The sequence below is a fragment of the Strongylocentrotus purpuratus genome, unplaced genomic scaffold (assembly GCF_000002235.5).
Source record: "Strongylocentrotus purpuratus isolate Spur 01 unplaced genomic scaffold, Spur_5.0 spur5_scaffold_5, whole genome shotgun sequence".
Lineage (NCBI taxonomy): Eukaryota > Metazoa > Echinodermata > Echinoidea > Camarodonta > Strongylocentrotidae > Strongylocentrotus > Strongylocentrotus purpuratus.
The window spans coordinates 15,542,949-15,559,377 of record NW_022145611.1 but is presented as its reverse complement, the minus strand read 5'-3'; the positions used below and the strand labels follow the sequence as shown (position 1 = coordinate 15,559,377).

The following is a 16,429-nucleotide window of genomic DNA, read 5'->3' as shown; positions in this document are numbered from 1 at the left end:
TTCTTAACCTGTCAAAGCCCTGTATGCAGCACGTTAATGTTTGGGTTCAATCACGCATGCAATTAGTCTGTCATAACCGGGTGTTGTCTGTCATCCGTACCCTCACAATGCGGCGCAAGAACACTTGTTATAATTCCCAACGTGACGTTTTAAAGGCATGTGCATCTACCTGCAATCTGTGACTCGACTGTGACCCTAGCTGTACAAGGACAATAACAATTGAATATTGCAATATGGTATTATTTCGTTCTGTGGAGCGCTCTGTTGTTGGTTTAGTGAGTGATATAGTCTGCAAGTTTAAACTCTTTGCTCTTGTTTTATCAGTGGAGATCGAACTATATATAGTCGAACCTGCGGTAGGCTGTGCTGAGATATCGATCTGATCAGAGCACTAAGTACTTCGCGAATCACAGGACCCACACTGCAGTAATACTGTACGCTTGTGTTTCTGCTACGTTTCAGGTATACGCGTGCTTTGCTCAATATAATGAAGGTGTATATCATATAAACAGGATCGATATGGATAAACGACTCAATCGTTTACAGCAAGCCAGCCTAAACTAATGCCTTACTTGAACTAAACTATTCGACGCAAGGACTCTTTTCGATCTTGACACAAAACTGAGCACTCTGAACTAGAAGAGGATGGATATCGTTGCTCTGAAAGGCCTAGGTATTGGATTGCTCTTTGTGTTAGCATTTGTTGGAGGATTAATACCACTATGCTGTATCAGATCCCATTCGCAAGGAATGGCAGAAAGCGCCATCACAAGACGTGTTATCAGTCTACTAAACTCAGCCGCGGCTGGAATATTCTTGAGCATCGCACTCGTTCATCTCCTTCCAGATGTGAGGATGATTTTCGACAAGGCGCTGAACATCACTCACGGCGGTGAAGTAGAAGGGGGCGGAATGGCCATGGGTTTCGACTGGGCTGGCTTCACGGCTGGTGTGGGCTTCCTGTTCGTTGTGTTCGTGGAACAGTTGATGATGTGGTGCCTGGAGAGCTCAGAGAGAACTGATAATACCGCATCTGACACATCTCACCTGGTGAAGTCCACAACCAGAGAGTCGGACACCGATGGCCATGGCGAATACGGGGCGTTGCGTGAACGATCGCCTTCAGAGTGTCAAAGCGAAGCATCGATTACCGTCCAACGAGGCCTGGACGACCTCCAGCCCCTCACTTCCTTCCGAGCCATCGTCCTCCTTGTTTCACTCTCCTTTCACGGCCTCTTCGAAGGGCTAGCCCTTGGTCTTCAGCTTGAGGAGCAGGACACCATAGACCTGTTGATTGCCATCTCTATCCATAAGGGCATCGAGAGTTTCACCGTTCTTCTTCGGTTCGCTCAACTACCAGGACGGGATGTTCTCAAGTGGAGTAGCCTCGTCATCTTCTCTCTCACGTCCCCAATCGGCATCGGTATCGGCATTCCACTCGCTGATCCGTCCGTCAACGCTGATGCTCTATTAGTCAATGGTATCCTACAAGGTTTAGCCACTGGGACATTTATGTTTGTGACGTTTGTGGAACTTCTCCCTGTTGAATTAGCGGGGAAAGATGATCGGCTGCTGAAATGTACTTGTCTAATAGCTGGATTTGGACTGATGTGTGGTTTGACGCAGATTTAAGCGCTTCATGCCATTATTACATTTCAGTACATTATCAACATTAGCATACAACACAATTATCCATGCTATTTTCGCATATATTGTATTTAATTGTATATAATGAATTTGACATGTCCAGAACAACCCTGTCTCTCATTTTGTTTGCTGACGACTTTTCTAATCAAGACCCAGACATTTTACTCAGAACGATTAACTCTCAATTACGAGTAGTTGCTGACTGGATCAAGGCAAATAAATTGTTATCGAATTTACAAAACAAAAAAATTATATGCTATTTAGTTATATTATTGATAACTTACCAAGAAATATTGGACTTGATAATACTATTAAACACAAGTCTCTTATAAGCTGCATGTTAATTATGTTTTTGAAATAATCTCTAAAAATAAATTGGTATTCTGAACAAGATAAATTGTATTTCCATCTCATGCCAATTTCTGCGCTCATACTCATGAACTCTTTGACGCAAATAATGTTTTGAAGATACACGACTTAATTTCTTATAACCTCGGTATGATCATGTAAACACTTCAGAAAAATAGAATTTCCTCAAGTTCTCTTTTAATGTCCATCTTTGATGACGAAAATCCCAAATTGCGTATAAATCGAATGTGCAAAAAATGGGAAACTTCTGCTTTTGAACGTCAATATGACGTGATGGTCTTTTCTCGTGAAAATGACAATGTTTCTTGTTAAAAATTCGGTGACTCTTTTTACACACTTACTGTTTTAATAAGCTCAAGTATTAAAGTAATGATAAAGAAAAGACTTGCTAAAACCTGGGTGCGCAGACACGGGGTTCCCGTAACTTGCCCAATAGAAATTTCAAGTCATGTTAGTTATTATTTCTAGTACTCTTGTGTCAAATATTTGTAGTAGATCAGATTAATGATAATGCATTTACAAATATGCTTGACATGTTTCGTATTTAACTGAGCCTAGGTAACGTTTATTTTTTTTCCTCTGATGTTCTTCCACACTTGCATAATAACCATGAAATCGGTCACAAATTATTTTTCACCTTGTTCCAGAACTCAACCTTCTCTTCAAGTGTTTCCCTCAACAACGATTTTTTTTTAACAGTCACATCTGTTTTACAAATTTTCTTAATAAAAAAACCCAGACAGGTACGTGAGAAAACTGTATTTTTTGTTCTACCACTTTGACACCTGCTCATTATTTAAAGATAATCAATATTCTATTAGGCTTGCATACTCTTTTTGTGTGTGTTTTTAACACATTTTTGTATAATGCGTCCCTGGCCGTAACCCTTTTAAAGACAGAAATTATTAAGGGCTAAATTGATCATATGTATGTATATTGATCAAAATAACATTTTGCTTCTAAACCTGCATTGTTTTACTAACATGCAATGTCTCTGAAAACAATATACACGGGTAGAACCTTTCTTGGAAAGTTGACAAATTGTCAATTTAGTTTTGAACCCTTTAATGTGTTGCCCACTTAAGGATGTTTAAAACATACTTTGCTGCCTTTAATTCCTGGCATCAAATACAATATGGTCATTCAACGAGCAAGGACATATCGTGTGCAGAATTTGTTACCTGTTCTACTCATGCATCTGGTAATCTTTTCTAGAGATCTGAAGCCAAAGTTATAAAGCCTAAACACAAATAGTGGAATGACCGTCTCGAAAGGGTTACTTGGTTCTGCGTACGCGTTTTGCTTATTAAAAAAAAATCATTGATGCTGACGTGCAAGCGGATTAGTTATTTTAAATGCTTCTATAGGTGTTAAATTTGAAATGAAATTCTAGTGCCGGCTTAATATCGTGATCCTTTTGGTGTATTGTTGTGTAAGGTATATAATAATGCGATGCGAAAGGCTGGATCATTTTAAAGAGTACGTTATTTGCTTAATACAATATGAAATTTGTTCATTTGGCAATCTCTCAAAACAGGACAAGAAGAAATTGGAAAGGCCACGTAAAATAGCACAACGCATAATTGGGGTAGAATTAGCTTCTGTCGAGTCTCATTGAACTGAGCAAATTGTTGATAAGGTCTGTGCAATCATGAAAGACAATACCCATCCACTTCATTTATTTTATTCATTTAATCGTTCTGGTATCCGACTTCGCCCCTATCCCACCCGGCTTTCACGATTCAGATATTCATTTGTACCCGACTCTGTTCATAAATTCAACTCACAGGTTAAACGTTAAACTTCTGCGTCGGAAATTAATTGTATGATTTGAAATACCAATGACCAAGGCTTAATTCTGAAACTCATGATATGAAGTACATGTACCAATGACCATTTTTGTCGCTTCATTATCTTTTGCAATGATTTGTTCCTCATTTCATCTATTTCATTGTATAAACGTGATGTATTTATTTCTTGTAATTATGTATTTTGTTGAATATGACTGTAACGCCAGTGGAAAACAATTTTCTATGTAACTTGTTTGCAAAGACCAAATAAAATATCTTGTATCGTGTATCTTGTATCTTGAAAGACATTTGCATGCACAAATCGTTCGGAACACAAAATCTATCCCAATATCATGATTGATAAGCAATCTATCAAAGAGCAAATTTCCAAATTTGAGATAACTGAAATGTACTACTTCTACCCCCTAGACAGATAAGTAAATCTACCCAGTCGTTACTTGCAATAGAACGACTAAATAGTATACACGATGGCAAAGACTGTTGAGAAATGCGAGCTAATGGCCATTTTAGTTTCCTCTTCATGTTCGGATTATGTTATAAGTCATATTATTAATATTCGCACATTTCAACAGGGGATAAACAAGGCCAATGAAATTGCCTTAGGTTGATTTTTCGATAGTCTGATTCAATTAATATTTTGCGACCGTGATCAGCATACCTTGTTCACTATTCATATTAAAAGGGAACAGAGAGAGAGAGAGAGAGAGAGAATGAATGGACGACACAAATCCTTAACTATGCTTGCCGTGAACGTGCAAGAAAGCAACAACAAAAAAACAAACAAAAAAAAACGCCGCAACTGCACTTTTATTCTGGATATGGGCATTCATTTCTCCTTATTATTACTTCTGCCTATTGCACGATTCACATTCTAAACATGACTGAAATAAACAAAATAATGTAGGCGTATCTCGTGCTTGTGGTAGATTCTGGCATGAAAAGCATCACACCGTGACATCCCGAGTAATTCGCATGAATGTCTAAATATCAAATCTATCTTTATGATAAAAGATCAATGACATTATGAATAACGATACTAATTATGATATGAAACTAAAGTGTAAAACCAACAAATAACAGAGCCAAAAATTAAGATATTAATGTTTCTTTCTGAACTAGTATTGTTATACTTACAGTAATAAAAAAAGATACAATTTCTTAATTGTTTGCTTATTTTCCCACTCATTCGAATGCAATATAACTCAAAAAACATCTCTCTATATTGGCAATTATGACAAATTACAGTCGTGAGAAAAAGATCTTGGCAGGGCTTGTCAGCAGTTTCTATATCTCAATAAATAGTAAAGACCATTATTCAGCCCTACACTCATGTATGTAAGGTCATTATGGTCATATATAAAAGAATTCTTAACACCTAAGTGCGTCGTTCTGAAGATTGTACGATTTCTTGTTTAAGTTTTTTTTTGGTATAGAAATTTGAAACTCTGACGTATGTCCTTCTGTGTTCCCGACATATAAGTTTAAGTGCATATCGTGTTATTAGGATTGTAGTATTGTATGAGTATTGGCTTATCTATAGATAATACAAAACATCTTACAATAAAAGCCGAAGGTTCTTTTTTTCATATATAAAGCATCACAAATAATAGGTAATCATGGTGGAAAAGGTCAGTACAATAACTAATCCAAATTGTGGTTACACTGTTTCCCAAAAAGTTTGAATATTTACTTTTTATTTGATTGTGACAGTAGATAGATAATTGATAAATAAAGTTTATATCTTCTCAAAACTTCTCTATCAAGTATAAATCATAATGAACAGAGGTCAAAGAAAATCCATTCCAACTTTGGATAGCAATGTATTTGTTGGAGAATGATAATGTATCATTCCATCATGTAAACAGTACTCTACTACATTGTACCTATTATATGTGTATTAGGAAAGATGTTTTGAATTGTGGGCTGTCAGAAAAAATAGGCTAGCCCCCTTTATTGTTTGAAAAGAGGTGTATCCAGTACAAAAGTTCACGAGACAGTTCAATTTTCAAAAGGGCTGTTTCAAGTTTCAAGTTTATTTATTTCACTTTATCAAAAATAACATAATTGAACATAATGAACAATGGTAATTATTATAACTAAACATACAATATAGAAAACATAATGTACATGATAATAGTTATAACAGAGAATATAATCATATAAATCAATCAATAAAGTGGGGGATCTACTAAAAAGCAAAGCTTGTATTATGAGGTCCCGGTTCATAGGTTTGTGTATAAATAAGGGTATTTGAAATAACATATTTACAAAAGCATATGATTACACGAGGGTTATCTTTAAGTGACACATTTTACGAAAAATATCATAAACAATTGAAAAAAGGAAGCGTTCTGTGCTTTCCTCAGCATAAACAAATATTTATATATATTAAATAAAATAATCAGTGCTTATTTAAGCACTACTCGCGTGGAGAAAAAGAATAATTGCAAGGAAAACAATTCAGAAAAGAGAACAGGTACGTAAGGAAAGATGAATAACGAGAAGAAAAAAGAAGAAGAAAAAAGAAGCAATACAAAAAGAATATACATGGGACAAGTGAGAACGTTGTGAATAAGGGGGAAAGAAAAGAAAAAGGGAGAGAGCTAAAGGGAGGGGCAGATATATCAGGGAAGAATTAGCATAGGGATAAAGTCGTCTTTGACCGGTGGTAGAGAGTGAAAGGAATGAAAAGCAGATGTTAGGTGTAACGTGTTTAGGTATCATGGATGTCGTAGGTATTCAACAAGAAATGCTTGAGTTTACGTTTAAACGTGTTAAGTGTGGGGGTTGATTTGAGAGCCGGGTTGAGTGAGTTCCAAAGTATGGGTCCAGTATAAATGAATGTTTTTTGTTAAGTAACTGTTCTTGTGCGAGGGGGTGAAAATGATTCGACTGCCTAGTTGGGTAGTTATGAATTTCCTGGTTTTTAATAAAAAATTCCGTTAATCTTATTGGTAGTTCGTTTATCTCAAGTTGATACATAAAATTACCAAGGTTGTAGGAGTATACAACATTTATTTTCAGGGATTTGCTGTGTGTTAAGAGTGAGAAATGAAAAGTTGAAAAAAGAAAAAGAGGTGTTAACAATAACTGCATTCACACTTGTGTCTTGACTAGTTCATACAAATTCCTATAAACTGCTGAAAATAAGGAGGGGGGTGTTTTCCATCTCCTTTTCCCTTTACAAGGTCTGTAACTCAGACGATCCAAAAAACTATTTTCAATGCTCACAATAGTTATGATGGTTCTTGTGCTGCTAATAATAAACTCCTCATTCCAATCCCTTTGGGACCAATGCCTACTTTTCATGTTCATAGAACTGATCTGCACATCCAATCATCCCTCATTTAGCACAATTTACAAATTTCCAAATTTATATATTTGATTTTATATCATATTTTATTTAAAAATTACAATGTCATCTCTGGTTTACGGGTGAACGAGAAACCATCTAATCATGATGAATCTAATAACTGGCGTGCGACCATCAGTTCATGAAGGTGGGACTTAATACGTATGCCTCTTCCTCCGAGAATAACGGCACAAAAGAAAGAAAAAATCAATCAATCAAGATCAGGGCTTCCCACGTATATTCCGCCCTCTCCGTTTGGGTGTAATCCATCCGAAGACAGCGATACCTGAGCAGCGTTTCATGAAAACGTCAGAAGTACAAGTTCACCGACATTACATTGAAACGCGTGTTAAACTTAATACACGCACTTCAATTGGGATGTCGCTGAACTTGTACTTCCGAAGGTTTCGTGAGACGCTGCCCAGAAGCCTCATTCAGATGAACCAATAGCAATACAACATGGCTTTTTTTCTTCGCATATTCACTAATGCCGTGAATTCAATTCCAATTCAATTCAATTTTATATTGTCCAATAATAACATGGAAATTCATTGTGGGATTTTACATATTGCGTTTACATTAAAATCATGTATAAAAAGACATCAAAAGCATGACATTGAAATACGAAATAAGTACATTCAAAATCGGTTAGAAATTGGAAAAACATAACATGACATCGACACAATGCACAAATATATATAGTAAAAAGGCCCCAAGATTTTCAACATAGCTTTAGTACACAACACCCCGATACCTTGCACCCCCATATAATACTCCAGAAACTCATCCTAGCCGGAGGAACATAGAGAGAGAGAGAGAGAGAGAGAGAGAAAGAGAGAGAGAGGGGGGGTACATAGAGACAGAGACAGTGAGAAATAACGAGAGACGAAGATAGAGAGAGTGGAAGAGGAAGATATAAGAGAGAAAATAAAAGAGAGACAAACAAAGAGGAAAGAAAGAGATAGAGTAGAGAGTGTAGAGAGAGAGAGAGGGGGAGAGAGAGAGAGAGAGGGGGGGGGGGAGAGAGGGGGGAGAGGGGGGGGGGGGGGGGAGGTGGAAGGGAAGGATCGAGAAGGAATCCCAACCCACAGTACGGGCAAACCCGAATTCAGAGATGATTGCACATAGTTCATAATACATACATACACTGGCTTTACTTAAAAAGTGATGATAGATGTGTGAGCTATTCCAAGTAAAAACAGTTATATTCAATAATTATGCTCTATTTTCTTCGTACATAAATTCTGCAGTGGGAACTCATCATTTTAATGATAATAATAAGAAGACACTGGAATATTGAAGACATGGATATTGCACATAGTGAGGACTAGCCTTTAAACAAGGCCACTTGTCTGATAGACGCCGAGCGACTAAAACGAGACTAATCGCGAAAACCCAAGTGAACGCGAGAGCGAGGAGCCCATCCTAGTCACCATGTATAGGATATAGGATGATTGGACAGTGAATTCGTTTTTGTAGCGTCGACACGCGTCGAAAAGTCGTGATGGAATAGAGTCGAGATGGTGAAAGTATGAAATAGAGTCGAGATGGTGAAAGTATGAAATAGAGTCGAGATGGTGAAAGTATGGAAAAGAGTCGAGATGGTGAAAGTATGAAATAAAGTCGAGATGGTGGAAGTATGAAATAGAGTCGAGATGGTGAAAGTATGAAATAGGGTCGAGATGGTGAAAGTATGAAATAGAGTCGAAATGGTGAAAGTATGGAAAAGAGTCGAGATGGTGAAAGTATGAAATAGAGTCGAGATGGTGAAAGTATGGTAAAGAGTCGAGATGGTGAAAGTATGAAATAGAGTCGAGATGGTGAAAGTATGAAATAGAGTCGAGATGGTGAAAGTATGAAATAGAGTCGAGATGGTGAAAGTATGAAATAGAGTCGAGATGGTGAAAGTATGGAATAGAGTCGAGATGGTGAAAGTATGAAATAGAGTCGAGATGGTGAAAGTATGAAATAGAGTCGAGATGGTGAAAGTATGAAATAGGGTCGAGATGGTGAAAGTATGAAATAGAGTCGAAATGGTGAAAGTATGGAAAAGAGTCGAGATGGTGAAAGTATGAAATAAAGTCGAGATGGTGAAAGTATGAAATAGAGTCGAGATGGTGAAAGTATGAAATAGAGTCGAGATGGTGAAAGTATGAAATAGGGTCGAGATGGTGAAAGTATGAAATAGAGTCGAAATGGTGAAAGTATGGAAAAGAGTCGAGATGGTGAAAGTATGAAATAAAGTCGAGATGGTGAAAGTATGAAATAGAGTCGAGATGGTGAAAGTATGAAATAGGGTCGAGATGGTGAAAGTATGAAATAGAGTCGAAATGGTGAAAGTATGAAATAAAGTCGAGATGGTGAAAGTATGAAATAGAGTCGAGATGGTGAAAGTATGGAATAGAGTCGAAATGGTGAAAGTATGGAAAAGAGTCGAGATGGTGAAAGTATGAAATAGTGTCGAGATGGTGAAAGTATGGTAAAGAGTCGAGATGGTGAAAGTATGGTAAAGAGTCGAGATGGTGAAAGTATGAAATAGAGTCGAGATGGTGAAAGTATGAAATAGAGTCGAGATGGTGAAAGTATGAAATAGAGTCGAGATGGTGAAAGTATGAAATAGAGTCGAGATGGTGAAAGTATGAAATAGAGTCGAGATGGTGAAAGTATGAAATAGAGTCGAGATGGCGAAAGTATGAAATAGAGCAGGCGCGTAGCCAGGGGGGGCGGTGGGGGCGGTCGCCCCCCCAAAAAAAAACGCCGGCCAGAAAAAAAAGAGAGAGAAAGAGAAGAAAAAAAGGAAGAGGACGTAGGAAGAAAAAGGAAAAAGGAGTCGAGAACGGTACAACGAATCGTCTTCTCTCTCTCATAATTTGATAAAACGTCAAAGCTTCCGCGCTTCGCGCGTAAAGGGGGGGGGGGAATTGAGTTCAAATTAAGGATTAAGAGTCGAGAACGGAACAATGAATCGTCTTCTTTCTCTAATAATTTAATGAAACTTCAAAGTGAGGGGAGGAAACTGAATTCAGATAAATTAAGGGTAGAAAGGTACAACAATCACCTTCTTTGTCTAATAATACGCCAAAGCTTCCGCGCTATGCGCATGAGGGGCGGACTGAATTCAGACAAGGATTATGAGTCGAGAAAGGTACAAGAATCGTCTTCTTTCAAAGCTTCCTGCACCCACCCCCATAGGGAGCGCGCCATGCGCGCTCTTTAAGTGATTCGCACGCTTCGCGTGCTCACTACCGCCCCCCCCCCCCTAAAATGAAATCCTGGCTACGCGCTTGAAATAGAGTCCAGATGGTGAAAGTATGAAATAGAGTCGAGATGGTGAAAGTATGAATAGAGTTACGGAGTGAATGATAGAGTGTTACTGTTAGACCTCAAAAAGACATTTGGGTGCTCTAGAAAAGTTGGTGATTAAGCATAGAGATCGATGATACGTCAAATGCGTTGTGGATATAACGATACGGCGTTACGGCGTATATTACGGCGTTTCGGCATGTTACGGCGCTAAACTACGAATTTACGGTGTGTATGTTTGCTGTACAATAATTATGTTAACTTTAAAAAAAAAAATTTTACGAAGAAATAATACAATAATGTGACTTGGGTTCTATTTCTCTAGTTAAAAATGTTTCGTATATTTTATCTCTGTTCCCTAGTAACATGACTAAATTGCAATTCTTATCTTTGTATTCAAATCTATTTTGATGATGTTTTGAGAGAGTCCAAACATAGCCCTGAATATATCAAAGTGTTGCGTGAAAGTCCAAAGAACTCGGCGGTATAAACAGGTCGGAGTAAAACAAGCTTCATTTGTCGAAAGTCTGTTGAGAAATGAGAGGTTCATAAACTCAATACACGATCAATAAGAAACAACGGTACTATTGCTGAAAAGAGGTAATTCAAATACAAAAGAGACTAGACCTATACTAGCCTATAATCTAGGCGGAGTGCCGAGCTTTTTTCTTTGCTGCTAGACTAACCTTAAGCAGAACGTCTGATACGGCGAGACTACGAACCGTGAGTCGCGAAGCGGCTCACGGTTCGTAGTCTCGCCGTATCAGACGTTCTGCTTAAGGTTAGTCTAGCAGCAAAGAAAAAGCTCGGCACTCCGCCTAGATTATAGGCTAGACCTATACAAAATCAATACCCATTACTGAGAGGAACTGGACAATGGATGGATAGGGGAAGACGGGGGGGGGGGGGGGTAGGAATGCAGAACTGGCCTACTATGTATGTACCTACTGGATAAGGACCCTCCATCACTAGAGGGAAAAATAATGAGAGACTTCAAAGAGGGGAAGGCATATAGTTATTTTGCCTTGTGAAAAAAATTAGATTTAGCCCCTAAAAAGCGTTCCTTCGGGTATCAAATGATGACAGGTGAAACCTCACAATAATGTAGGATTATTATCTGTAATGTGATTTCCAAACCATGTGACAGCCAATGGTGTATGTTGTAAAAGGTATTGTAAAAGGCATTGTTTAACACCAGGCCCCCCCCCCCCCCCCCCCACCCACTCCGAGAACAGACGGACCCCATGCGTGTTACCAAAATGTCCGGTAAAGGGGTACTTTTCGTGTGACAGTGTCCGGCCCGAGAATTGTACAAAAAGGGGTGTATTAACTTTTCACCCGGAGATTTCTTTAAAAGGGGGTATTTTTTTCTTTTTTTCTCTTATCTCTTTGGACTCCTGAGAAATTATTCTGAATTTAGGGGGGTACATTGAGCATTTTTCATGATTTAGGGGAGTCTCCAAGGCAGGAAAAGCCCGCGAAAGGGGGTTCGGAAATGTTGGCAGTCCTCAGATAGTGGGTGCTTTCAAAAAGATGGAACAAGCATATGCGTACCCTAAATAACACTGAGTGGGGGGGGGCAGGGTTTAACAATGTTTAATTCGAGATTGACGTATGGCCCTACGCGCTACCAGTGTCTGCGATATGGTGTATTAATACTGAAGCCCTAACAAAATCGCGCTTCAAAATGATCAAGAAGTGCCTCAAAAAAGTAAAAATCTTTGATTGACCCCTTTTACCATACTCGTTTTCTCCAATAGACTTGTAGTGTTATGAAAAGCGTTTGACAAACACAAAATTTGGTTTCGATTTCCAATCGTAAATATCTTGATAATCAGACAGGCGATCGGATTGTAAAAGTCATTGAGTTCTTGACTGACCTAAAATTATCATTGCAGCATGAGCTAAATCCAGGATTTTGTTTCAGAATCTGAGATAATGTTACCGGATCCCTTTAAATGCGTTTGCATTAAAGGTGGTACCCCTCCAACTCAGTGTTATTTAGGGTACCCACATGCGTGTTCCCAGCACCCCCTTTTTTAGCATAAGTCCCCTGTGTTAAGTCAATACGGGTAGATTTTGTTTCTTTGTTATACAAGCCTTTTCAGCACCCCCCCCCCCCCTTCTCAGCAAAAGCCCAGTGTGTAAAGTCAATACGGACAGATCTTTTTCATTGCAAAACTCCAGAGAATCCAAAACTCTGCTGCCAGGCTCTGTTCACTTTGATGTACATGTACGGTATATGTATTGTAATTTGTAGGTTTATTCACACTTTTTTGTTTTGTTTAATAAGTAATTGTTTATCAGTCTATTTTTGTTTGTTATAGCGCTTAGAGATTTTGGTGGTAAGCGCTTTAAAAGTAGCGTTTTTTTTTATTTTAATTTTTTAAAATTTTGTTACGAGCCAGAGATTTTGGGAACACGCATGCGGTACCTCCGTTCCCTGTTGATATTGATTTCATGGTTATATTTATTTTACAAATAAAATCAAACAACACAGTGAGGGTTGTAGATGACTACTAAGCAATCATTACTGTATGAAGGACGCTGAGTTGAAGTTATTCATGATTTATTCAAGAGAGGAAGGTCAGACAGACCTGATGTTTAAAATATTTAACAAGAGAAAATTCATAGAAACAGAGAGAGGCATTGAGAGAGATGTCGACGCTTAATGAAAGAGAAAGAGTGATAATAAGGAGAGAGAGAGAGGGGAGAGAAAGAGAGAGAGATGGAGAGGGGTGGGAGAGATAGACAGGGAGAGCAAGAATTAGGTGTGAAGAGGAAGATCAAGAGAATGAGAGATTAAATTTTACAAATGTACATGTTTCCATGTACCTTTTCTTAATTTATATTATAATGTGAACGATATAGTGATGGTCTTTGCTTAATTTTAGTTTGCATTCTTTCCTCTAGCCTTGTATTCTAATTTATTATTTTAATTTAGTAAATGTTGTATAAATATAATTTTGATTTCTATCTCTTCCCCTATGTCATAGCCTTGTTCTTGCTCTCCCTTCCTTATGTTAGTCTATCTCTCTTTCTCTCTCTCTGTAATGATAACCCCTCTATCAATCTTTTCTTCATCAACTCTTGATATATTCCTCCTCTTCTCCTTCTCGTTCATCATCACGATCATCATCATCATCTCAAAACTGTATTAATCAATTTACATGTATAAGACTCCTGAGATTGATCAATACAGTTCTTATAATATAAGACCATTATGTACAAACAATAAACCATATGGTCACAATCATTTAATAAACAGTGGTAAGAACAATTATTCCAACTTGATGGGCAACAACGTAATCTCCATTTTCTCCTCCTCGTTCAAATATTGGCTTCTTTTTCATTCTTTACTCGTGTTACTTCTCTATCTCTCTGACTACAGTGTATTCTCACAAGAAAGTAGAATCAACGGTTTGACATGAACCAGTCTAGAAAATGAACTAAATTTATTCAAGCATCAAATACATTTTGAATTTCAGACAGCTTTCTCCCAGGAGATGAAACAAATGTCTCCCTAACCAGAAACTGGCAAAATAACTAAATGCCTTCCCCTATTTGTAGTCTCTCATTATTCTTCCCTCTAGTGATGGAGGGTCCTTATCCAGTAGCACACAATGTCTCTTATACATAGTAGACGGCCATCTCTGCATGCCTTTCTCCCCCCCCCCCCCCCCCCCCCCCCCATCCATCCATCGTCCAGTTCCTCTCTACCTCTCTACCTCGGATGGCTGAACAGTACCCCCAGCGTCAGGGCAGAGAACACCCATAAAATAATGACTCCTCAATTTCCAAGCTTGAGTCCCCTCCTTGTAGAAAGTCACGTATCACTTCTGTTGTCCATTGTGAAATGAGCTCTCTCGTAGCATCTACGTCATCTTCTGATTCATCGGCCATAGTGTTTGATGATGCTGCAACTGATAAATAAAAGGAAAAAGACAATCAAATTTAAGTTTGTAACCTCAAGAATAACGGTAACAAAAGAACCCTTATCGCACGTTCATGGGGAAACATTTTTGTGCTAAAGGGTGACCCCAAAAAGGTGACCCCCCCCCCCCCCCCTCTCATTCACCGGCTGGCTGAGTCGATGTGAAATTTTCGGCACGATTTTCAAATTTTAACCCCCCCCCCCCCCTCGAAAAAATCCTTCATACGCCCCCGTCATGTAGATCCTCAAGTAGAGCTCATCAATACATAGACTATTATATTCAGATCAAGATCGACAAATCTATCGTTTTCATGGCCTCTTTTACTTTTTTACATTTACTAATTGCCATCACTATCTACTGTCGGCCATTCTAGTAGATCCTATTCCAATATCAATTATGTATAGTCTATAGGATCTAGACCTGTTCATATTTCCTGAGACATAGTCTCATTTTACTGTAAATTTGGTTAACTTCTACCTAAAACACAAGGCAATCAGTCTACTTAAAATGCACACACAAGTCATATAAACATACGGCACTAGATCTAGGCCTACATTTACTAAAGTTGGACCCCGGCCCACTCTCATACGTCGTATTATCAGCTTTATTCGTCATAAAAGGAATAAGCACAAACTTTAGTTTCTTACCGTACAAATGATACTGGAGTGAAAGAAAATCACTGCATAATAGCGGATTTTGTACAAGATTAAGATGTTGCTTCGATAAGAATCCCGTTGTTTGCAACGGGACAGCTGATCACGGCGAAGGTAAAAATGTACTAGAATTATGTCCCGGCATGCTTTGCGATGAAACAACCGTGAAGGCACGTATAGCAATACGCTTCCTCGTGTTGCCATGCGAGGATCACAATACGGGTATTTACACGTTCCTTTATTTAGTTGATCGAACAATAGATATTGATCCAACCTACAACACCGTTGTACACGTTCCTTAGAAATTCAAACACAAAGTATACCTGTCAAGGCATGACATTATTTGTTACGCGGCAGAATAATTACCCTTTTTACCTGAGCTGAGACTATCAGCACTTGCTACAGCGCAAAACAAGACCGTACGAAGGTACATCTACCAGGTAGGTGAGACTTTAACTCACATGCCCTGCACATGTTGGTTGATCCTAGTTTTTCCTTCATTTATATGCAAAAACTGAAGGTATGTTTAATTCCGTGCTATTATTCTTATGAGTGTATGTTATGCTAGGATTGTACGTGTATCTTTAATGTTTTTGAGGTTTGTAGGACAAATTTGGGCCTCTTTTGAAGTTTGGATAGTGGTAAAAGTCCATATTGGTTTCGACTGTGCTTACGGTACTTGTGAAAGTGATTGATAATTTGTAAAATAATTCTTGGTTATATACTTCAAGGAAGTGTAAGAGATGCTGAAATGTCTCGTGATAGTTTACAAGTTATCTGGAGACGTTCATTATTGTTTTGGTGTTATATTTCATAAATTCGGGATGACACGTGAGACCTATTTTTCTTACGCTATTTTAGGACTTCAGTGAATTGTAGTACTTATACGGACATAGTATATAGCGGAGGGATATTTTTAGACGCCAGGTTTAGTGATTCGCCTTACGGTTAGTCTTGTTTATGTCGCCCTAGGTAATATCGAGTTATTCGTTTAATACTTGAAAAGGGGATTTTGGTATGTGATTTATAGTATGCTGAATGGAGTTTTTATGTAATTCAGAAATGAGACAAAACACACATTTTATTTTGCTTAAAGAAGACACTATTAATTAGAGTATAGAAGTGAAATGAATAGTTATTTGTTAAGAGTTCGAATGTGGAACAGTGGATCTTTACTTCTAGTTGCTTTACACTATAGTCGTAAACTGAAATACACCCTTGTAGGCAGTGGCGTACGCAGGATTTTTTCAAGGGGGGGGTTTTAAAATCGGGTCCAAAATTTCGCAACGACTCAGAAAAATTTGAAAATCGCGCCGGCCAAAAAGTCGCTCAGTGGGGGGGGGGGGAGTCAAAAAAAAA

The 16,429-nt window shown here is 38.2% G+C and overlaps 2 protein-coding genes and 1 long non-coding RNA gene across 4 annotated transcripts in view; 2 read left to right on the top strand and 1 right to left on the bottom strand.

Annotated features, from left to right (window-relative positions):
- The first annotated feature begins 645 nt into the window (after nt 1–645).
- LOC755663 (zinc transporter ZIP1-like) lies at nt 646–1,632 on the top strand. Its single transcript, XM_011668018.2, has one exon. It carries the CDS (start codon nt 646–648, stop codon nt 1,630–1,632), a length of 987 nt encoding a protein of 328 aa, XP_011666320.2.
- A 12,521-nt stretch (nt 1,633–14,153) lies between these two features.
- On the bottom strand, nt 14,154–15,225 carry LOC115929538. The gene is made up of 2 exons (XR_004066526.1): nt 15,065–15,225; nt 14,154–14,405 (listed from the first exon to the last, which is right to left on the bottom strand). It is a non-coding gene; the product is annotated as an uncharacterized LOC115929538 (long non-coding RNA).
- Nucleotides 15,226–15,392: 167 nt separating this feature from the next.
- The window catches only part of LOC590181 (zinc transporter ZIP1-like), a 27,205-nt gene continuing 26,168 nt past the window's right edge, over nt 15,393–16,429 (top strand). Inside the window, exon 1 of one of the 2 annotated variants that reach the window (XM_030998707.1) lies at nt 15,393–15,510. The gene's annotated coding sequence lies outside the window, so the exon portion shown is untranslated. The other variant, XM_030998708.1, reaches the window with a different exon arrangement.